General features: G+C 42.5%; 1 protein-coding gene across 1 annotated transcript; it reads left to right on the plus strand.

Annotated features, from left to right (window-relative positions):
* The first annotated feature begins 11,225 nt into the window (after window positions 1-11,225).
* Window positions 11,226-21,069, plus strand: CETN1 (centrin 1). The gene has a single exon (XM_082353617.1). The coding sequence runs from the start codon at window positions 20,312-20,314 to the stop codon at window positions 20,828-20,830; it is 519 nt and encodes a 172-aa protein (XP_082209743.1). The 5' UTR covers window positions 11,226-20,311; the 3' UTR covers window positions 20,831-21,069.
* Window positions 21,070-23,599: the final 2,530 nt, after the last annotated feature.

Here is a 23,599-nt window from a genome sequence, read left to right on the forward strand (position 1 = left end):
TTAATAAAAGTTTTAAATATCTAATATTAATAATTATTTCTAATTATTAAACATTGAAATATTCTAAAGGGGAATAGAAAAATGTTATAGCCTTAAATGCATACAGCAGTAAAGAATAAAGGCTGGGGGCTTCCCTGGAGGTGCAGTGGTTAAGAATCCGCCTGCCAGTGCAGGGGACACGGGTTCGGGCCCCGGTCCGGGAAAATCCCACATGCCGCAGAGCAACTAAGCCCGAGTGCCACAACTACTGAGCCTGCGCTCTAGAGCCCGTGAGCCACAACTACTGAGCCCATGTGCCACAACCACTGAAGCCCACACACCTAGAGCCCATGCTCTGCAATAAGAGAAGCCACCGCAATGAGAAGCCTGCGCACCGCAACTAAAAGAAAGCCTGCATACAGCAACAAGGACCCAACGCAGCCAAAAAAAAAAAGAATAAAGCCTGAAATTTTGTGAACTAAGCATGCTGCTTAAGAAGTTAAAAAGAGTAGCAGGAGAAAAAAAAGAAAGTAGAAGGAAGAAAATAATAAGGATAGAAGAAATTCATGGGGGAAAACACTATACTGAAGAGGATCAACAAAGCCAATACTTGGTTATTTGAAAAGACTAATAAAATTGCCAAATCTCTGGCAAGACTGGCCAAGGAAAAAGATAAAGCATTCATAAATAATGTTAGGAATAGAAAAGATAAGGCATTCATAAATAATGTTAGGAATAGAAAAGTTAAGGCATTCATAAATAATGTTAGGAATAGTAGCAGAAGAGATTTAAAACACTATGTAATAATACTATGTACAACTTTGTGCCAATAAATTTCAAAATTGTAAGTGAAATACACAAATTACTACAAAAATTTAAATGATCAAAATCATAATATTTCTATATACATTAAAGAAATTGAGCCATAAAAGAAATCATTAAGGAAATTGAATTCATAAAAGGAATTGAAGTAATTAAAAATGTTTCCTCAAAGAAAATACCAGATGTATTGTTTTACTGTTGAGGTCTACCAAACATTCAAGGATTTAAAAGTTCCAAGCTTTACAATGTTTTCAGATTATAGAAAAAGAGAAATTAATCCCAAACTTATATTATGATGCTAGCTTAACCTTAATACCCAAAGTTGACCAGGACAATAGGAGAAAAAAAGCATTGGCTAATCTCACTCAGGAACATAGATGCAAAAATCCTAAACAAAATATTAGCAAACTGTAGCCAATAATGTATGAAAAATATAATATATTTTGACCAAGTTAGATTTATTCTAAGAATGTAAGGCGGGCTCAATATTAAAAAGTCAAGTAATATAACAGTTTAAAAGAGGAAAACATATTCTTAGAACATGCAGGAAAATAATAAAATCCAGTTACCATTCAGAATTATAAAACAAACACCTAACCAACTAGAAGGAGAAGGAGAAGAGAATATCTTTAATCTGATTATAGTACACACACACACACACACACACACACACACAGAGGAAACATTATAATCAATCATGAAACTTAAAAAGTAAACCTTTCAGAATCATGAAAAAGATAAGAATTTTCACGTAGCACTTGAAGGTCCTTGCAACAGGTTAGATTTTTTAAAATTTAATTAAATTAATTAATTTATTTATTTTGGCTGATGTTGGGTCTTCATTGCTGTGCGCGGGCTTTCTCTAGTTGTGGCAAGCAGGAGCTACTCTTTGTTGTGTGCATGGGCTTCTCATTGCAGTGGCTTCTCTTGTTGCAGAGCACGGGCTCTAGGTGCACAGGCTTTAGTAGTTGCAGCTCGTGGGCTCAGCAGTTGCAGCACATGGGCTCTATAGTGTGCAGGTTTCAGTAGCTGTGGCATGCAGGCTCAGTAGTTGTGGCTCAGGGCTCTAGAGCCAGGCTCAGTAGTTGTGGCGCACAGGCTTAGTTGCTCCGCGGCATGTGGGATCTTCCCGGACCAGGGATCGAACCCATGTCCCCTGCATTGGCAGGTGGATTCTTTTTTTTTTTGTTTTTTTTGGCTGTGTTGGGTCTTTGTTTCTGTGCGAGGGCTTTCTCTAGTTGCGGCAAGCGGGGGCCACTCTTCATCGCTGTGCGCGGGCCTCTCACTATCGCAGGCTCTCTTGTTGCAGAGCACAGGCTCCAGACACACAGGCTCAGTAGTTGTGGCTCACGGGCCTACTTGCTCCGTGGCATGTGGGATCTTCCCAGACCAGGGCTTGAACCCGTGTCCCCTGCATTGGCAGGCAGATTCTCAACCACTGCGCCACCAGGGAAGCCCCAGCAGGTAGATTCTTAACCACTGTGCTACCAGGGAAGTCCAGATTAGATTTTTTTTTTTTTAATTATAGGGATTGGAAAAGGAAAAACAAAACTGCTATTCAAAGATGATATAGTTGTACATGGAAGATCCAAAGAAATTTACACATTATTAGAATTAAAATAAGATTAGCAAGATTCCCAAAATACTAAATCAATATACCAAGCCAACTGGATTTCTCTTCATCAGCTACTGCCAGTTAGAATATTCAAATAAAAGAAAAAAATACCCTTAAAACTAGCAACAAGAAATATAAACTACCTAGGAACAACTCCAACAAGAGATGTGCAAGACATATGTAGAAAATCATACAACTTTTAAAAAAAGACATTAAATAAAACTTGCTTAAAAATGAAGAGAGAGATGTTTATAGGTTTAAACACACAATATTTAGGACATAAATCCACCCCCCCAAAAAAAGATTTATGGAGTCAATGCAAATCCAGTCAAAATCCCAAAGAGAATTCATTATGGTATTCAACAAGATGATAACTAAAATTTATAAGGAAGTCCAAACAGCCAAGAATATAGCCAAGACATTCATGAAAAATAAAAGGAATTTGCCCTACCAGAGATTAAGACTTATTGTAAAACTGTAGTAATTTAAACAGTGAGAGATTCAGGTGTAGCGACAGACAAACAGAATTAAGCATCCAGCCACAGACTCAGCGTACATGGGAAGCTGATATGACCATTCAATCTATGATGCTGAAGCAGTTTTCCAAATGGAAAAAAAGGAAAATGGACCCCATTCAAGATAGATTAAGAAACTTAAATGTGAAAGATAAAACTTTGAAACTTTTAGTAGAAAATACACTAAATTAAAGTAGAAACAGCTCTCTCAAATAACATATTAAAAGCACTAACCATAAAAGAAAATCTTGGAAAATTCAACTATAGTATAAGTTAGAACTTTTGACAGTGAACAGGTAACATAGAGTAAAAAAGCCAGACATTGGGAGAAGACTTTTAGAAACATATACAATAAATTGTTTCTATTATCTATGGTATAACAAACTATTCCAAAACTTGCTGGCTGGAAACAATTATTTTATTGCCCATGATTCTGTGGGTCAGGAATTCAGGCTGAGCTCAGATGGCCAGTTCTTCTGCTTCCAGAGACATCAGCTGAGGTCACACATGCATCCAGCTGGGAGCTTGGCTGGAGCTAGAACTTCCAAGACAGCTTCACACATATGTACACCATATGAGCTGAGGTGGCTGGAAAGGCTAGGGGGTGCCTGGTCCTCCCTTTCACCCTGCAGGGTCTCTCATCCTGAAGAACCTCTCTCTCCACATGGCCTCTCTCGCCAGCAGGAGAGCTGGAACTTTTCACAAGGCAGCTGGCTTCCAAGAGGGTGGAACGGAAGCTGTAAGGCCTCTAGGCTGAGGCCTCGGGGTCACACAGTATCACTGCTGCTCCATTCTATTGATCAAAGCAAGACACAGGGTCAGCTCAGAACCAAGAGGAGGAGACACAGATCCCAGCTCCTGATGAAGGGGGCATGTGCCTACAAGAACGGGAGAAATTGCTGGCAGCTTTCTTTGCAGATATTCCATGTGCCAACAAAGTTTTAGTATTCAAAATATGTAAAGAACTCCTATGAATCATCAAGGAAAAGACCCCAAGAAAGTGAAAACACAGACATTCATAGACAAGAAAATACGAAGGGCCCATAAACATATGAAAAGATGCTTACTCTCATTACTAATCGAGGAAAAAGATTAAATGGACCAAAGGACAAAAATTCAAAAGTCTGGCAAGACCAAGTGTTGGTGGGAACTATTGTACAGAGATAGTAGGAATGTAAAATGATACACTACTTTAGAAACAATTTTGCATCACCTAGTAAAGATGAATACGCATACATAAGCAATTCCACTCTGGAGAAATTCTTGAACATGTGCCCTGAAGACCAGTACAATAATATTCTTAGGAGGCTTTCTGGGAGGAAAAACATTAAGAACAGCCCAGATGTCAATCAACAATAGAATGCATAAATAATTTGCAGTAGACTCTATCATGAAATACTATAATGCAGTGAAAATGAATGGTTGACAGCTAGACATGCATTAAAATGGATGAATATCAAAAATATAATGTTGGAGTGGAAAGAAGTCACAGAAGAATACTTCTGTGTAATTGTATTTATATGAAAAGCTCACAATAGGCAAAACGCAACAATATATTGTTTAGAGGTCCAAATTTACATATGGTGAATACGCACACACACACTCACTGAGCTATGATTAGCCCAAATTTCAGGATAGAGGGTAACTAGAGGAGACAGAAAGGGAAAGAAAACAACGTGCTTCAAAAACACTGGTAAAATGTTCTTGGATTGGAAGACTCAACATTGTGAAAATGACTGTACTACCCAAAGCAATCTACAGATTCAATGCAATCCCTATCAAAATACCAATGGCATTTTTCACAGAACTAGAACAAAAAATTTCACAATTTGTATGGAAACACAAAAGACCCCAAATAGCCAAAGCAATCTTGAGAAAGAAAAACGGAGCTGGAGGAATCAGGCTCCTGGACTTCAGACTATACTACAAAGCTACAGTAATCAAGACAGTATGGTACTGGCAGAAAAACAGAAATATAGATCAATGGAACAGGATAGAAAGCCCAGAGATAAACCCACGCACATATGGTCACCTTATTTTTGATAAAGGAGGCAAGAATATACAATGGAGAAAAGACAGCCTCTTCAATAAGTGGTGCTGGGGAAACTGGACAGCTATACGTAAAAGAATGAAATTAGAACACTCCCTAACACCATACACAAAAATAAACTCAAAATGGATTAAAGACCTAAATGTAAGGCCAGACACTATAAAACTCTTAGAGGAAAACATAGGCAAAACACTCTATGACATAAATCACAGCAAGATCCTTTTTGACCCACCTCCTAGAGAAATGGAAATAAAAACAAAAATAAACAAATGGGACCTAATGAAACGTCAAAGCTTTTTTTTTTTTTTTTTTTTTTTTTTTTAAATAATAGGTCAGTTTTAACAACTGTAGAATTTTTACTTTTTATTTATTTTTTAATTTATTTATGGCTGTGTTGGGTCTTCGTTTCTGTGCGAGGGCTTTCTCTAGTTGTGGCGAGCGGGGGCCACTCTTCATCGCGATGCGCGGGCCTCTCACTATCACGGCCTGTCTTGTTGCGGAGCACAAGCTCCAGACGCGCAGGCTCAGCAGCTGTGGCTCACGGGCCTAGTTGCTCCGTGGCATGTGGGATCTTCCCAGACCAGGGCTCGAACCCGTGTCCCCTGCACTGGCAGGCAGACTCTCAACCACTGCGCCACCAGGGAAGCCCGAAACGTCAAAGCTTTTGCACAACAAAGGAAAATATAGACAAGATGAAAAGAAAACCCTCAGAATGGGAGAAAATATTTGCCAATGAAGCAACTGACAAAGGATTAATCTCCAAAATTTACAAGCAGCTCATGCAGCTCAATGTCATAAAAACAAACAACCTAATCCAAAAATGGGCAAAGACCTAAATAGACATTTCTCCAAAGAAGATATACAGATTGCCAACAAACATGAAAAATGTTTGCCAACATTTGCCAACAAAAATGAAAGGATACTCAACATCACTAATCATTAGAGAAATGCACATCAAAACCACAATGAGGTATCACCTTACACTGGTCAGAATGGCCACCATCAAAAAATCTACAAACAATAAATGCTGGAGAGGGTGTGGAGAAAAGGGAACCCTCTGGCACTGTTGGTGGGAATGTAAATTGATACAGCCACTATGGAGAACAGTATGGATGTTCCTTAAAAAACTAAAAATAGAACTACCATATTACCCAGCAATCCCACTACTGGGCATATACCCTGAGAAAACCATAATTCAAAAAGAGTCATGTACCACAATATTCATTGCAGCACTATTTACAATAGCCAGGACATGGAAACAACATAAGTGTCCATCGACAGATGAATGGATAAAGAAGATGTGGCACATATATACAATGGAATATTACTCAGCCATAAAAAGAAATGAAATTGAGTTATTTGTAGTGAGGTAGATGGACCTAGAGTCTGTCATACAGAGTGAAGTAAGTCAGAAAGAGGAAAACAAATACTGTATGCTAACACATATATATGGAATCCAAAAAAAAAAAAAAAAGATTCTGAAGAACCTAGGGGCAAGACGGCAATAAGGATGCAGACCTACTAGAGAATGGACTTGAGGACACAGGGAGGGGGAAGGGTAGGCTGGGACAAAGTGAGAGAGTGGCACGGACATATATACACTACCGAATGTAAAATAGATAGCTAGTGGGAAGCAGCCACATAGCACAGGGAGATCAGCTCGGTGCTTTGTGACCACCTATAGGGGTGGGATAGGGAGGGTGGGAGGGAGACGCAAGGGGGAGGGGATATGGGGATATATGTATATGTATAGCTGATTCACTTTGTTATAAAGCAGAAACTAACACCATTGTAAAGCAGTTATACTCCAATGAAGATGTTAAAAAAAAAAAAAGTTAAAAAAAAAAATAACGTTAAAAAAAAAAAACACTGGTAATGTTCTTTCTCTTTCTTTAGCTCAGTCATGGTCACATGGGTGTTTGTTCTAATATTATTCTAATATTTTTAGTTCTAATGTTATATGTGACATAAACATTTAGCATAGATAATGCTTTTTCAAGTGGTAAATAGCCTTACAATAAATTGCTCACTGAGAACAAACACTTTGATGACAATGAACAGAAAAATAATACTTTTAAATATGGCCAAGGGGCTGGGATGGGGACACCAGATTGTCACAGGAATCAAATCTTTCTTAGTTTATACTGAACTATTTATAGATGAAATGTCTGGAACTAGCTTCAGAATGACCTATGGATGGGGGTAGTGATGAAACAGTTATGCCCATGAGTGGGTAAGTGTTGAAGCTGGGTGATAGGCTCATGGGGGTTGATTTATACTAGTCTCCCTTCTATTGTGTGTACCAGAGAAAGAGGAGGAGGCAGAGGGGGAGGAGGAGGAGAAATCTCTCACAAGAGAACTGAAACAATGAGGGTATTTACTGTTTAACTGAACAGTAAGCATTCCTTGATATAAAGAATAAAACATAGAGTAGATTAGAAAGGAAGGGGAGGGCTTTGCTGGTGGCGCAGTGGTTAAGAATCCGCCTGCCAATGCAGGGGACATGGGTTAGATCCCTCATCCAGGAAGATCCCACATGCCGTGAAGCAGCTAAGCCCAGGTGCCACAACTACTGAGTCTGCGCTCTAGAGCCTGCAAGCCGCAACTACTGAGCCAACGTGCCACAGCTACTGAAGCCCGTGCTCCTAGAGCCCGTGCTCCACGACAAGAGGAGCCACTACAATGAGAAGCCCGTGCACCGCAACGAAGAGTAGCCCCCGCTCGCTGCACCTAGAGGAAGCCCGCGCGCAGCAACGAAGACCCAACGCAGCCAAAGATAAATAAATAAATAAATAAATGTTTTTAAAATTTTTTTAAAAAAAGGAAGGGGGAACGAATTTAAGGGGGACTTGCCAGTTTTTTACTCATGGGGAAGAGTCTAGTTGGCTAGAACACATCCAATGTGCAGGCATGAAGGTCCAGCCAGGCAGGCAGGGGATTGTGGGTGGAAGTGAGACCTTGAAGGGGGCCATGGAAGATCCTACGAGCTGTGTGAGAGGCTGTCCCCTCTTCTGCTGCTGCTGCTGCTGCTGATGACCTTCACGGTCTTGCAGTGGACCTGGGCCTCTGGGCTGGCCACAAAAAGCGCACAAGCAGATGAAGCGCTATGGTCGTCCTGCTGTGCTGCACCCGCCAGCAGCCACCTGCCGGGGGTGGTCTACGACAGGGACACCTGGATCTCCCCCAGACCATCCCGTTCCACGACTCTGACTCTCATTCCCAGGATTTCTGTGGCTGGTACCTGCCACCCCCATGTCTTCCACGCACAGGCGCACCGCAGACCTCCATCCCTGGCCAGCCCCACCCTCCTATTCACACGCACACACATCCAGTACTCCACCAGGAAGGCCACCTGTGGCTCTGGACTTGCTGTTCACTTTCTTGCTTCTACTCCTTTGTGTGTGTTGTTCCCTCTACCTGAAAGTCTTCTGCTCCTGGACAATTCACAACCACCCTGCCAGAGTGGGCTCCAGCGGGGCCTTCTGTAGGAGGCACTCCCTGACTGCAGGTGGAGAGCTGCGATTATTGCAGCGATTCTGACTCCTTCCACCCTGTGGAACTGGCCCTTACTGAGTATTACACAATCGTGGAAGAACTCTTTTCTTGTGTCTCTACAGTCATCATTATACCTAGAGAAATCGTTTCCAAAAAGCACACGTTCACTATTTAAGATGGTACCACAGGAGGTTATTATGCACACAAGGGGATGTGGTAGTTTAATCCTAGTTTTGTTCCTGATTTTCTGTAATTGCACATTGCTGGGATTTAGATGGAGTTAGCCTAGAGAAGTTTCTGCTGAGATAAAGGACCATGGTGGTTGCCTTCCTCACCCTTTAGCCCTATGTCACATTAAATGGCATCCCTCACCAACATCCACATCTGCAAAGCCAGGCCAACCCCCAAGAGAGCCAGGCATGGGGGAGACGGCAGAGCAGGTACCGGTTTTTAGAAAGTTACAATGCTAATGCCCTTCTTACAAGAAAAGAGGTATCTGGCTCATTGAACATTAAGCCATTCCACACACACAAAAAAAAGGCAACCTATATATATACATTTTTTTTTTTAAGGCAACCTATATTACATCATGAAATCTATGCTAAACCAAAGCAGGATGCACTTGAACTGAAGTTCGTTTTTCTGCTCCACTTTAGAACTCCCATGTTTGTTACTCCTGGGAGAAGAACAGCGCTGGCTCTAGCCAGACTTGGCAATTTAATCTTCTGTCATTTCTACAGTATCTGTTTTTATTTAGTGACGTAACATATTTTTATCCAGTGCTGTTCTATTTCGCATATGACATTTTAGTGCATGTTCAATGTTTTGGACCATATCTATGGTACAGAGGGCAGTCACTTTAATTTATGGGTGATCCCAATTGTCACTTCCCCCAACCAGCAATGGAATTTTTCAATATCCTCAGAATAAATCCCTCCTCTGGAGCAGTAAACATAATATGACAGCGTGTCAACCACGGATTTGTTTCAAGATTATTTACTTACAATTCAACAACACTGCTGGCCCATGGAGTGCCCCATCAGCAAAAGCTGCATTGTTTGAAGTAGCTCGGGGAAACAGCCAGGGTTTCAGAATCCAAAGAATGCAGTTTTCCTAAATACCTCAGGATTACAAGATGCTATAGAACTAATAAATTTGCTCCTTAAAATAGTCCAGAGGAATCCTTAATGTTTGAAAGTGTAGGTTATTAATGGGGAGAGGTAATGCAGTTTTGTCCCTTAGGCTCACGTAACAAATATCATGAGAAACATTTTTCTGCTTTCTTCTCTTTATGATTATTTTTAAGGATAAATTCCAGAGGTAGATAATCTTTTGGAAGAGAAGGACATTAAGAGAGAGTACCTCCAAAAACCCACTTCAGGGCAACCTTTTAAGCAGCGAATGTTTATCTCATGCTGATCACTGTTTCCCGGGATGGTGGGCTGGGCAAGCTCGCCCACCTCTGGGGTGAATTGGATCCTGCGCTGTAGGTGTATCTGTCTGGCAATCTAATGACAGAATGAAATGGGACATTCTGCCGCTGGTTTATTGTTTACATTTAGGCCGTAACCAAATCTAACCTATATCTCATCATCTTTTGTCTGTTTTAAAGCATTTTCCCATCTGCAATCTCATTTTTCTCACCACTACCCAGAGAAAAGAGTTATTACTATCACCGTTTCACAAATGAGGAAATTTAGGCCAGGAAGACTTAAGCAACTTGCTTAAGTTAACACAGAAAATGGGTGGAAGAGCTTGGACAAAAACTCAGGTCTCACCTCTCTGGTCTATCCACGATGTATTGTGCAAATTCAAATTCGTCTAACTAAGAGAAATATATCCATATGAAGCATGTGCAGAGATGTCATCCATTCCAATGGATTTTTTAAGTGGGAGCGTGGCTGCTCAGAGTAAAGAAGTCACTTCTCAGCCTACCTTGCAGCTACATGTGGCCCATGGAGTGTGAGCAGAGGGGATGGGGGCAACTTCCTATTCATAGGACAGTGTGCTCCCCTCTCTCCGCCTAGGTTCCCCTGAGAGTAGAATCTGAAGGTAAAGCTCAACTGCAGGTTTATTTGGGAAGTGACTTCAGGGAGCAGGGGTGAGGTGACAAGGAGGAGTGTGAGGAGGAAGCAGGGAGAGCCCAGGCAAGAATGCGTTACTGAGTTGGCCACTATCATAGGTGAATGGCGCTCAGTCCCACAGGACCTTCTGATGGGGAGACACAAAGGGGGAAACACCAACTGACAACCGACTGCCATTGGTCAAGGTGTAAATTCTCCTACACCGCTAGGTTGCACTTCCTGTACTGTCCGAGGAGCCCCAGGACAGAAAGTGGAAAACCTAGAGTATGGACTAAGATGAGGCATTGCCTGGATGCAGTTGTGCAAAATAACAAAGTCTGCACAGCTGTGGGCAGCCAGGAGTGGTTAGGTGGGGCTGAGAGGATTAGAAGTGCTGCTCAAAACAGTGTGATACATCCCCCTTCCTGCTGGCTAAGATGCTGGTGGAGAGTTGTCTCAGACCGTGAAACCAGAGCAAACCACCTGGGAGGGTTGGAACAATGATATCAAAGGAGCTTGGCGCCCTGGGAATGTCTGAGTAGCCATGTGAGCTTGGACTGTATGAGAGAGAGAAATAAATTTCTTTTATTGAAGCAACTGTTATTTGGAGAACTAAAAAAAGATAAGTCTGATAATCACAAGCTGTAAACATCAAACTGGAGTGATTTGTTTAGACAGTGAATAAGAATTTTAGGTGTCAGTAAACAGTTGGCAGACCCATGGTCTACATGACAATCACGTTGAGAATCTCAGCACCGTGTGGCTCAGTCCATGACACCAAAGAACAGTCTAACAACTTGGTACTGAATCAACTGGGTGGTGTTGCCATCCAAACAGAGCTCCTCCAAATACTTTATTAAATATACACATTCTTGCCTTGCCAAAGTGTATTTTAAGCTGAAACAATGCATTCTTTTACAAATATGATTATCTTATATCACCGATCACACCAATTCTTAAGAATGAAATAGCCCATGGAACACTAAATACGTTTCCGTTGAATAATTAAACTTTGTAGCTAATGGCTAATAAGCGACCATACTAGACAGAGCCTTGAGTATAATATTCCTTAAAAGTGCCTACAGTGATCTAAGGGGAAGTTGGTGCCACATCATGAAGGAAGAGATAGGGACAGAGAGGTGGTGGGGCGGCACAACCTGGAAGTGGTGGAGCTGGGATTTGAACCCAGGTTTGTTTGCCTCAAAAGCCCATGCTTTACCCATTACGCTAGATCTGATTGATGGAAACTGTGAGCTTTGCTATTCTCTGGGACTTTAGAAGTCTAAAGTCTTATTTTAAGTCTAAAATAAGTAGTTCACCTGCCTTGTGCTTAAAAGGCAGGGGTGGAGATGGGGGGAATGGGGGTTGAGGATTGTAAGGGAGGAGCACTGGAGTTGAGCTGAGTACATGGGCTGAGTTCCTTGCCCTGCTGCTTGCTTGCTGTGTGAATAGGAAAATGGCTGAGAATCTCTAACCTCAGGTGCTTCACTGAGAAAATGGCAACAATAAAATGTACCTGTACCTCGCAGGCTTTTTTGAGAAGTGAAACAAGGATACGTATATATAATATTAAAAGTGCTTTGTAAACCATAATGCGCTACACTTCATGAACATTTAGGGTGGACCAGACATAGTGTTAAACACTTTACACGGATTATCTCATTTAATCACCACTGCAACACTATGAGCTAACTGCTTTTCCACCCCCTTTTCCAGGAATTTGAAGCTTAGCTTGCCCGAGGTCATGTGACTATTAGTGGGCGGGGCTGGCATTGGAAGGTGGTACCCAGGGCTCTGGGCTACTCTCATCACACAGATACCTGTGCACCTGGGCCATATGATCACCCCCTATATGCAGACCGCTGACATAATCTAGACAACTTATCTCAGATTAAAATGTACCCTAGGGACTTCCCTGGTGGCGCAGTGGTTAAGAATCCACCTGCCAATGCAGGGGACACGGGTTCTAGCCCTGGTCTGGGAAGATCCCACATGCCACGGAGCAACTAAGCCTGTGCGCCACAACTACTGAGCCTGCACTCTGGAGCCCGTGCTCTGCAACAAGAGAAGCCACCGCAATGAGAAACTTGTGCACCGCAACAAACAGTAGTCCCCACTCGCCGCAACTAGAGAAAGCCGGTGCGCAGCAACGAAGACCCAACGCAGCCATAAATAAATAAATAAATAATTTAATTAATTAAAAAAAAAAATGTACCTTAGAGCTGCAAGATCTCCGGCTTCTCCTGTTGGGGCTGCCCCGGCTGAGGTGCAGGAGAGACATGTCTCTGCCTGTGAGCTGCTCTTCACTAAGATGAAGAATACAGTTTCTGAACATGTTCTTAATCTTATTCCATTTATCTAGCCGTTAATCCCAGCCTTGTAAATGTCTGCAGTCCCCCCATGCTAAATGTATGTATTTGTTTTTGTGCTTTCTCATTAATCCTAATGAACTGGGAATTCTAAGGCATTCTTTCCTTTATTTTGAACAATATGTAAGCATAAAATTGTTTATGTCTTAGTCTCTAAAATTTGTGTTGGGAAATTAGGATGTTCACAGTTTTTTTGTTGTTGTTGTTTTTGGTTTTTTTTTAAATTTTTATTTATTTATTTATTTATTTTTGGCTGTGTTGGGTCTTCGTTTCTGTGCGAGGGCTTTCTCCAGTTGCGGTGAGCGGGGGCCACTCTTCATCGCGGTGCGCGGGCCTCTCACTGTCACGGCCTCTCTTGTTGTGGAGCACAGGCTCCAGGCGCGCAGGCTCAGTAGTTGTGGCTCACGGGCCCAGTTGCTCCGCGGCATGTGAGATCTTCCCAGACCAGGGCTCGAACCCGTGTCCCCTGCATTGGCAGGCAGATTCTCAACCACTGCGCCACCAGGGAAGCCCTGTTCACAGTTTTAAAGCAGAAGGAGAGGCTAAATAATGTCTATCACTTTCTCAGGATTCACTAAATATTCACGATTTTGATAAAGTCACAAAGAGGTCTGGAGTGAAATATGCATCCTCCTCGCCTTTTTCAACCCAGCTTGGTAGATGAGGTTGAAATGTGAGTTTATATCTGAGAGCCAGCTTTCTCCCCTTGCCTCATTCCCATCTGTTATCCTTAAAATATTATTGAAAATGCCTGTGTGAGATTCTTAGAGGATGTGAGAGCTTTAAAATTAACTAAATATAGGCTCCCATTAATGCACTGAAGCCTGAAATCACCCTGGCAGACAAACGTTTTGTATAAGGTGTAACTGAAAACAATACCATGAGTAAACCACCTCTTTTTCATTTTAAACTTTGTCCCATTCACAGTACTCAGGGCAAAAGAAACCCTGACCTATGCCAAAGGAAAAAAACAAAAGAACATGGATTTCAGATAAGAATGATCCAGAAACCAAAGGAATTTGGAAAGGGCTTTGTAGATGCAAAGTAGCAAATGCAGAACATGAAGGCAAGTAGGGGGCCAGCAACTCTGGGTGGTGAACCCACCGAGTTTCAATAGACGTTTTCACCAACATCTGAACGAAAAACCTCCACGGGGATGGTCAGTTGCCAACTGGAAAGGATGAGGGAGACATCATCTCCTCCTGCCCAGATTGCACCCCTTTCCTATTTAGAGGCTTCACAGGAGGGAGCTGTAATATGATTATTTGTTGATGAAGGGATTTCTAATTGCTGCTTCAGAGGAGAGTAACATGACTTATTGGTTTCCTTTGATGTTTTGTTTGCTGACACAATTGCTAAACTTTGAAATGCAGTCAAACTGTAATTTAGTTCAGAAGCTTCTTTTTAAACGTATATTGCAGCACAGAACTGATTTTTAGTCGAAATCCACTTCTCAGAATTTTTTGTTAATGCAAATCCTTTCTTCATAAAAGGCATACGTGGGCTTCACTGGTGGCACAGTGGTTAAGAATCCGCCTGCCAATGCAGGGGACGTGGATTCGATCCCTGGCCCAGGAAGATTCCACATGCTATGGAGCAACTAAGCCCATGTGCCACAACTACTGAAGCCCGTGCACCACAACTACTGAAGCCCGTGCTCCACAATAAGAGAAGCCACCGCAATGAGAAGCCTGCGCACCGCAACGAAGAGTAGCCCCCGCTCACCACAACTAGAGAAAGCCCGCACACAGCAATGAAGACCCAACACAGCCAAAAAAAAAGATAAGATAAAAACTTTTAAAAAAAAGGCATACATTTTCTCTACCGTCTACTGTCACCTTCATTTGGTTTCCTCAATTCCCAGTGAGTTGAGGAGCAGACATCTGATAACAGGGCGGTTGTGTCATACGTGCGGGAGGGGTACAGTCCCTGGCTATCCTGCTCCCTCACAGTGCCAAGCACAGGACTCAGGAGTAGCCTCTAGGATCCTACCTGGATCAGCCTCACTGCCAATCACAGGGGCCCTCTATTCCCAAAGGGGTGGTAGTGGAAAAGGCCACAGGGATATGGCAGGCAAAGTGGGCTCCTCTCCTACCAAGCTGGTTCAGGGGAGAAAATCAAACAGATTATTGCTACATCTGCAGTAGTTCACTTTCCCTATGGGCTGTTCCTATAGCAGGGTCTATACTTCAATAAAGATATTGATGCTGTGGGGATTTCCCTGGCGGTCAAGTGGTTAAGACTCCATGCTGCCAATGCAGGGGGCTTGGGTTCAATCCCCAGTCAGGGAACTAAGATTTCACATGCCTTGTGGTCAAAAGATTAAAAAAAAAAAAGAAAGATATTGATGCTGTGCTAAAGGAACTAGGCATGAGTAGGCTTGAGGCCAGAATTCAAGTTTCCCTCTGTCTGTCCTTTTCTCTGAGAAGTGTCCTTACTACTTGAACCCCAGTGACCAATACAAGGACTGGACAAACACCATGCAGCCAACAGGCCAAGTTCTGCCTGACCTGTATTCCACAAGACCTGTTTTCTTGGGCCTGCACAGTTATTTATTTATTTTTTTAATTTGAATTTCAATGTCTTTTAAAAGGGCACAAGCTCTCCAGGTCACTGCTAATCCCTAAATATACCCTTAACATTCAGGTCACTTGGCTAATTCTGTGTTACGAACACCCCCGTGGGCTTTTGACCTTTCTACCTCTGGTGAGCAGAAAATTCTCCTTAGTTGACAGAGGACTCAGCTTTTGACACTGAAGTCTCAGGGGCCTTGGATAATGAAAAAGGGTGGATCAAAGAGGAAACCAATAGCTTAGTCTATGAGATATTGTAAGAATCCAACTAAGCCACTCCGGGTCCTCTTAGTTCTGCATTTTCTGTTGTGTGCCTTAACTTGGGGGCCCTCGGCAGACTACTTACAGGGTGGTCAACTTCTGGGTCATAAACCCCATGAGGTTCTGTTTTGAATTTATGTCAACATAGATTGTGTCTTTTCTCAGCTTGTTGCCATCAAAGCAATGCTTAAGTTGGGCTGATTTGGGCTCTGGGAAGAGAGGGCAGCCATTCTTTCAATGGATGCATTTCATTTTGCCCCACCTCTCAAGTTCCAAATGCTCTGGAGATTCATTCATCTTCCTTCTTCTCCTCCTCACACTTTTCCTTCCTTCTTTTTCTTTGACACCCAAATCCAAATGATGTATAAGTGGAGCAGATCTTGGTTGGGTAGGAGTGGGAAACATTGTCCATCTTTATTTTTTTCACTGCAAACTCCACGTTAGATCCAAGTTTGCTAAAACATACAAGGTTCTCCTAGCCCCTGGAGGTATACTTAAAGTCACCAAATAAGCTCAGTGCATTTTTTTTTTGAAAGCAATCAAATTTCCTCGATGATCAGTCATTTAAAACTATACTAAGACCAGCAAACTTGCAATGAAGCAGAAAGCAAAATTCACTTGTTAAAAAGACAAAACACAAGATCATAAAGACATTTCATTCTTGCTGTAGGCTTCTTCCAAATGTTTCCCTGGATCCCAAGGGAGTGCTTTACATCTCCTTTGCTATTAGGAGTATCTGGGTGAAAGTTTGAGAAGCAGTGTGAGATTCTGGTAAATTCTTTTCTAAAACACAGTCTGCTTTTGTATCTGAGAGGAGTATTTCTTTATTTCTGGGGTTCGTGGAATGAGAAATTATGTAGTCCTTGGCTGGACACTTAAGTCTGTTCCTGGGCTTGCCAAAAAGGCTTGGGTTGAGTTATTGGACTGGACTTCATATTCCCACTCTGAGACCACCGGGATTGTAAAACTGTTGATGCTGAGTCCATTTCTTGTAAATGGCTCCACATATTCACGAATAAATAGTTTAGTTCTGTTATTGTTGGTTTTGGGGTCACCTCCCCCCCACAGTTATCCTGTTTATGCAGAAGTATCAAGCATTGGCATTCTCTCTGTTCTGCATTTGTTGGAAAGTAAATAGGCAACAATAAAGAAATTTTATTATGCATGTTTTCTGCCTTGGGTGACACCTGGAATTTGCTGAATTTGCTGAGAGCAACTTAAATTTTAAAAGGCTCCTGAACCTCACCTTTTTCATGCCATTTGAGTCAGATGGAAAACCAAATAATTAGAATAAGCAAGCTGTGTGGGTTCTTTCTCTTGCTCTCAGCTGACTCCAGACCCTGCTGTGGAATTCTGCACCTCTTCCCCACCCCCCTTCCAGCTGCTAAACTTCCATGACCAGATCTAAACAACTATCTTCCCTCCTCTCCCCATCTCAGATAATCAACAACTGAGTTAGCATATTACCTAGGACATCGTGGTACAAAAAATGTTCAGAGTAGAAAACAAAACAAAACAAAACCACTCCTAACCATTGGTTTATCAGAACATCTCATTTACTTTATGTTGGTCTTCTTCAAACTTGAAAAGTGACTTTAAAGCAGTGAAGCCGATTTTCACCAGCATTATATAGACTCTGACTAATGCCAACCAAAAACACTTTGCCCAGACTGCTTCCCACTAACTTGTACCCGGAGGGGATGGGGTGAAGCAGAATTGAAGAACAAATGTAAACAAAAGTCCAGACATATTGCTCTTTCTTTCAGTGACTCACCCCCGAATGGGACCCTGTCTGAGATCCCACAAAATCCTGTTAAATCTTTCTAGGCAAGATGCTTAATTGCTGTTAGGCTTAGGGAAGAAAATCAGTATCATATCTTCCCAGTGATACTGCATTTTGGTAATGATCTCAACTTTTGGAGAAGGCAGCGTGGTATGGTGAACGAAGACTCAGCATCAGACTCAGACCAGCCAAGGTTTAAATCCCAGAGCCACCATTTTTTGGCTGTGCACCAATGGATACGTGACAGGTCCTCCCGGGCCTCTTTTTTTTTTTTTTTTTTTTCTTCATCTGCAAAATGAGAAATGATGACAAGGATTAAATGAGACAGCAGATGAGAGAAGCAAGCCCAGTGCTAGGCACACAATCAATGTAAGCATCCCTTCTTTTTTAAAATCAGATCACAGATTATGAACATAAAGTAACTCCCCACCAAGAGCTGACTCTGGCCGAGGGCGCTGTTTTCTACGAAGGGAGCTCTTGGTGGCCCTTAGTTGTGACTGCTGATTGCACACATCTGGAAACTATGACAACTGTTTTGCTTTGAGCTCAACTTGGCCCAAATATAGCTCTATATAAAGCAGCTTCTATCCCTCAGTTTTTCCCAACACATCATAGCTTGGCATGAATTTGGGCAGAAGAGTGGGTGTCAAAAGAAATGCAAAATATCTGGGAGGAATTCAGATTCAACTAACAATCACCCAGCCCTGTATGGCCCCTGGAGTAGCTCCGTGTAGTAACTGTCCCTGGAGTAGCTCATTCAACACTCACAGGAGCCTAGTATGAAGCTCTATTATTATGCCTACTTTGCAGATGTTTCAGCTGAGTCTGGGAGGTTAAGTGGCTTTCTCAGGGTCACAGAAATAATAAGGTTTGGGATAAGATCCCAGGCTTTTTGACCTGGTTAAGAAAGCAGGAGGATTTGCAGGGTTGGAAGATGGGCAATGGCAGTGTCTACTTGCCAAAGCCTGCTTTGAGTTGACACCATCCGCAACAAGTGCCGGGGAGGGGGGTTGTTGGAAGGAATGTCCCAGGTAAGGTGCTTTTACCTTTAGAAACCCTGTGCCGAGGCCCTCTGTCCATTATGTCACATATCGACTGGGGCAGGTAGTGAGATCTGGCTAACTAAACATGTCATGTAAACAATATCTTAACAATAACTTTAAAAACAATTTGTAGGGGCTTCCCTGGTGGTTCAGTGGTTAAGAATCCGCCTGCCAATGCAGGGGACAGGGGTTCGACCCCTGGTCTGGGAAGATCCCACATGCCACGGAACAACTAAGCCAGTGCGCCACAACTACTGAGCCTGCACTCCAGAGCCCGTGAGCCACAACTATTGAGCCCTCGTGCCACAACTACTGAAGCCCATGCACCGTGCTCCACAACAAGAGAAGCCACCGCAGTGAGAAGCCCACGCACCGCAACGAAGAGTAGCCCCCACTCGCCACAACCAGAGAAAGCCTGCGCGCAGCAGCAAAGACCCGACACAGCCAAAAATAAATAAATTTATTTTTAAAAAAAAGAATGCTTCAATTGTCAGCTTTCTGGGTTTTTTTAACTGTTTAAAGAAATACAGAGCAATTCTTTTTTCTTTTTTACCACCAAAAGCAACAATAGTTTATTTGAATTATTTTTAATTCTTTAGAAAGAAACATTCATTTTTTTATGTGAAGGGAAAACCCTGAAGATGTCCATCCTTAAGTCAGACAAAAATAGCTGAGTCCTAGCACCTACAGAGCAATTCTAAACACAGTTCCCTTATGGGCTTAACTGATGAATTTGTTCTTTCTTTTCACCTGAAAAGCTTCCATTTTCCTCTTGCCCCTTTGTTCTCAGGAAGCAGTTTTGAGTCCCAACATGCCCTGCATCACCTCCTGCTGTGTCCACTGCCGAAGCAGGGCAATCAGAGTGTGGGCTTCAGCACAACCCCAGCTGGATGACAAACAGTGAGAGTAATATGCTGGTAGAGTTTTTAAAATTCCAGAATACCAGAATACAGTACTGCAGCCCCCCTCTCTCCAAATCAAAGCCTACTGAATGAAATGATGACTGCACTCAAGTGCAATTATACTGAGCACATAAAATTGAAACACTGAAAGTAAATCTTACATTCAGATATTGCATTTCATATTTCAGCGTATGGCAAATAAGCTAGTGACATTTTTATCATTGTTGAGTATAATGTCAGGAGACAGACTTCTACAAATTTTCTACATAACTCTTTCCATTTTATCTGTTTTCCATTTATGGAGTTGAACACATGGTGTGACTTTTAATATTCTCTCCTCCTGCTTCCTCGCATTTTATGACAAGGGATCAAACTCAATCTTGATTATCCTAAATTTACCCTTAGGTAACCTCAGACCCAGAGGGGTTTTTTTTTTTGTTTTGTTTTGTTTGTTTGTTTGTTTTAATTTGTATGGAAAAGGAGAGAGGAAAAACTTCCAAATAACCCTATAAACCTGGTCCTCTGGTTGCTGGCAGATGGCCTAGAAAGAACAAGTGCCAGCACGTTATAGAAGACCACAGTGGCTACCAGCTCAGGTCTCTCAGGTCGTGGAAACTCGGTAATAACCGAGGGAACTGTGGGTTTTAACGTATGTCAGATCTCGAAGATGGGGTGAGCTTAGTTGAGCCGGGTCTCCCTGGGGGCGCAGAAGGGAAGCGGTTGGGAATGAATGAGCCGAGGCCCCGAGCCCGCGTTCCTGGCGGTGGCGCCCTAGCTCCAGCGCGGTGACAACAAGCGTTACGGTAACAACCGCCGCCGCCGCCGCCGCCGCCGCCAGAGGATGGCTTCTAGCTTCAAGAAGTCAAACGTGGCCTCCACCAGCCAGAAAAGAAAGGTGGGGCCTAAGCCCGAGCTCACTGAAGATCAGAAGCAAGAAGTCCGCGAAGCGTTTGACCTCTTCGATGCCGACGGCAGCGGCACCATCGACGTGAAGGAGCTGAAGGTGGCCATGAGGGCGCTGGGCTTTGAACCCAGGAAGGAGGAGATGAAGAGGATGATCGCCGAGGTGGACAAGGAAGGCACAGGGAAAGTCAGCTTCAATGACTTCTTGGCCGTGATGACTCAGAAGATGGCCGAGAAAGACACCAAGGAAGAAATCCTGAAGGCTTTCAGGCTCTTTGATGATGATGAAACCGGGAAGATCTCTTTCCAAAACCTAAAGCGCGTGGCCACCGAGTTGGGGGAAAACCTCACTGACGAGGAGCTGCAGGAAATGATTGACGAAGCAGATCAGGATGGAGACGGTGAAGTGAACGAGGAAGAGTTTCTTCGGATCATGAAAAAGACCAGCCTCTATTAAAGTCGGTTTCTCCCGCAAGCATGTGTAGGGAGGTTGAGTTGACTTGCTGGGCTCCCTGCTTCTGTTTTGTGAAACCTTGAGGTAGAGGCCAGCACTGTCTCTCCTCTTACCCCCAGTTGGTCTAGATAGTTCTATTTCCAAATCTCTAGCTCAATTACAGAATTTTAAAGATGCTTTTAATGTGAGTTTTGGTTTTTCATTCCCAAGAGCAGACCTGGAGGAGTGTAGGTTGAATCAAAGATCCTGAAACTTCTTTCCATCCACCATTTGCCTTGCATTGGTGGACACCCATTAAACTGAAGACAAGACAGCTTCTTGGGACAAACTGCAAAGCAGTTCCCTTGTCGCTTCTTTGGTAGTCTTATATTATCTTGCTTCATATATTATTCCTTAAATTCAAGTCATTGTTCTCACATGATAAGGTGGAATCACCAGCAGGTCATCCTAGCCATTGGTTTTCACTTAACTGAATACTGGTTTGAAGGGAAACGGTGCAGCCATTTATTGGGCTCAGGAAAGGTACTGCTCTAAAGGATAGGCTTGCCTTTGGCTGGTGGTAAATTGTGCTACTTAAACTGTTCTCTGGCTTCGTCACATGCAAATGATTCTTGATTTGTGCGTACATTATCTACTGTGGATTATCGGGGCCACAATGTATTCTTGGGCTACAGAGTAAAAACAGAATTTAATATTGGCCCAAGCAAAGTATGATTTGCTTAAGAGATTAAGCTAACTAATGACTTTGAGTAAATATTTATAAATGTAAGATCTTAGCTTAGGAAGTTGTAAAAAAATATCTATAACACACTTTGAGCTAGTTATCTGTCCTTGGAAAGATAAACTAGTGTTTTAGTTATTAGACGAGTTATACTATAACCTTAGTTATTTTATTATTGCTTTATTACAAGCCACTGTCTACCTTCTAATTCTTAGAACATCTTGGTTCTTGATACTTAATTTCCCCTCCTCTGGTATATAGTTGATGCCAGAATGTCTGGCATATAAGTAGTTCTCTATTTTATAATCCCAAGAAACTATTTGTTGTGGCTTGCGTATGCATTAATACTACTTGTTCTCTGTTATAAATTAAACCTTTCTTGTTTTGAAATAAAATACCTACCCATTTGAACATCTACAAATATGAAGTTAGAGAAAAGTTAAATAATATAACTGTGGGAAGATAATGTAATCTATCTGCTGAGATGGAGGCCTGGACAAATGTTTTGATAATAGGCAACAAAACTAGCAAACAGGCAAGATATTTTGGTCACAACTAAATTAAGTCTTCATACAAAGTCCCATTAAAATAAATGCTGAAATTCTGGAAAATTTTTCACTTGCTTTGCCAGCAGTTTTACCCTTCAGAGGATTGTTAATCCAATCAGGAAAACTACTACTCTGGGTTTAATTCTCATTAACAGGGACTAATTTGTCAAAGCAGCAGTACTAGCTGAAGTGATGGGTATGTGGGCATTTACTGTGAGAAAGGATTTTGCTGAGGCGGCTGGCACAGGGCAAGGGAACTCACCCAGACTGCAAATGCTAACAGTTCAGGTTCAAGGTCTTAGTGTGGATTCAGGTGCAGTTGTAGGGGATACAGGTGCAGCTTGGACCAGCATCAGTGTGAGGGGCCTGATCTGAGGGCAAGGGGAGGAGTGTGGCATTCTGGGAAACAAGAGTTCCTGGCATCCTGATGACCAGAGTCTTGGCCCAAGGATCTACATATGGATCAAGGTAGAAAAAACAGAAACAAAGAAAGTTGGCAGGAACTAGGAGAAAGGGTCAGAGCCTTGGCCAACTGGAACTGGGTTCAGTCTTGGCTCCCGGCCCAGCAGAAGATAGAAGTGAAAACCAGGAACCCAGGCTGAAGCCCAGGAATCAAGCTGCCCAGACGCCATGGGGTCAACTGTGGAGGCTGTAGCCCAGGACTTAAAGGGTTGCTTTAAAGACACAGTCCGTCCTACACACAGGAAGGGGCTCCAGAATACTTCTGAATCCCATTCACTGCTAAGGAAGAACCTCTCAATGGACTACTAGCTTTGCTTCTCAATCGACATGTATTCTGGGAGATGGAGGGTAAATTGGGGGCAGGGGAACAACTAGAGCAGACCTAGATTGACATTTGAATTTTAAGAGAAATAAATCATACATGTCTGGCTGGGTCAGACATGTATCCCAGTCTTTACACAAATAGAACACAAAAAGTTCAATGAAAATTTAAAAACACCTTTTTGCAGATGAGTCAACTCAGCTATAAAGGTTGGGAAGAACTAAGAAGTAGTTTTCACTGGGCTATTACAAATGGTCCCAATAAAGAAGCAGGAAGTATACCAAAGAAACTGTGTAGGGAGCTCATTGATAAACTCTTGCTTTCTAATGATAAATGTTAACAGGTGAAAAGCAGAGCATCAGGCCAAGGATAAAAGTATGACAGTCTCAAGGTTGTATTGCTATCAAGGGAGCTAATGCCCCAAACGAGCAGAGGACAGTAAAGGAATTTTTTTTTTCCTTAAAGACATCTTAGTTATGTCTAAGATGAGAAGATTGAGGATGGGATAGGTCCAACTCTTTAAATTGTTGCAGGTTGGTTTCCATGGGAAGCAGGCTCTTTGAGTCTTAGGTTTGTGTATAGGAAGTTTATTTGAGTTCTCTGGATCACATGGGTGAGGGAGAAAGAAACCAAGACTGGGCAGAGGGAGAAATTGGGCTATGATATGGTCACTAAACAAAGGCCTCAGCTGATCTCATGGGGAGCTCTGGAGCAAGGGT

The sequence above is a fragment of the Balaenoptera borealis genome, assembly GCF_965194805.1.
Source record: "Balaenoptera borealis genome assembly, chromosome: 14".
NCBI lineage: Eukaryota > Metazoa > Chordata > Mammalia > Artiodactyla > Balaenopteridae > Balaenoptera > Balaenoptera borealis.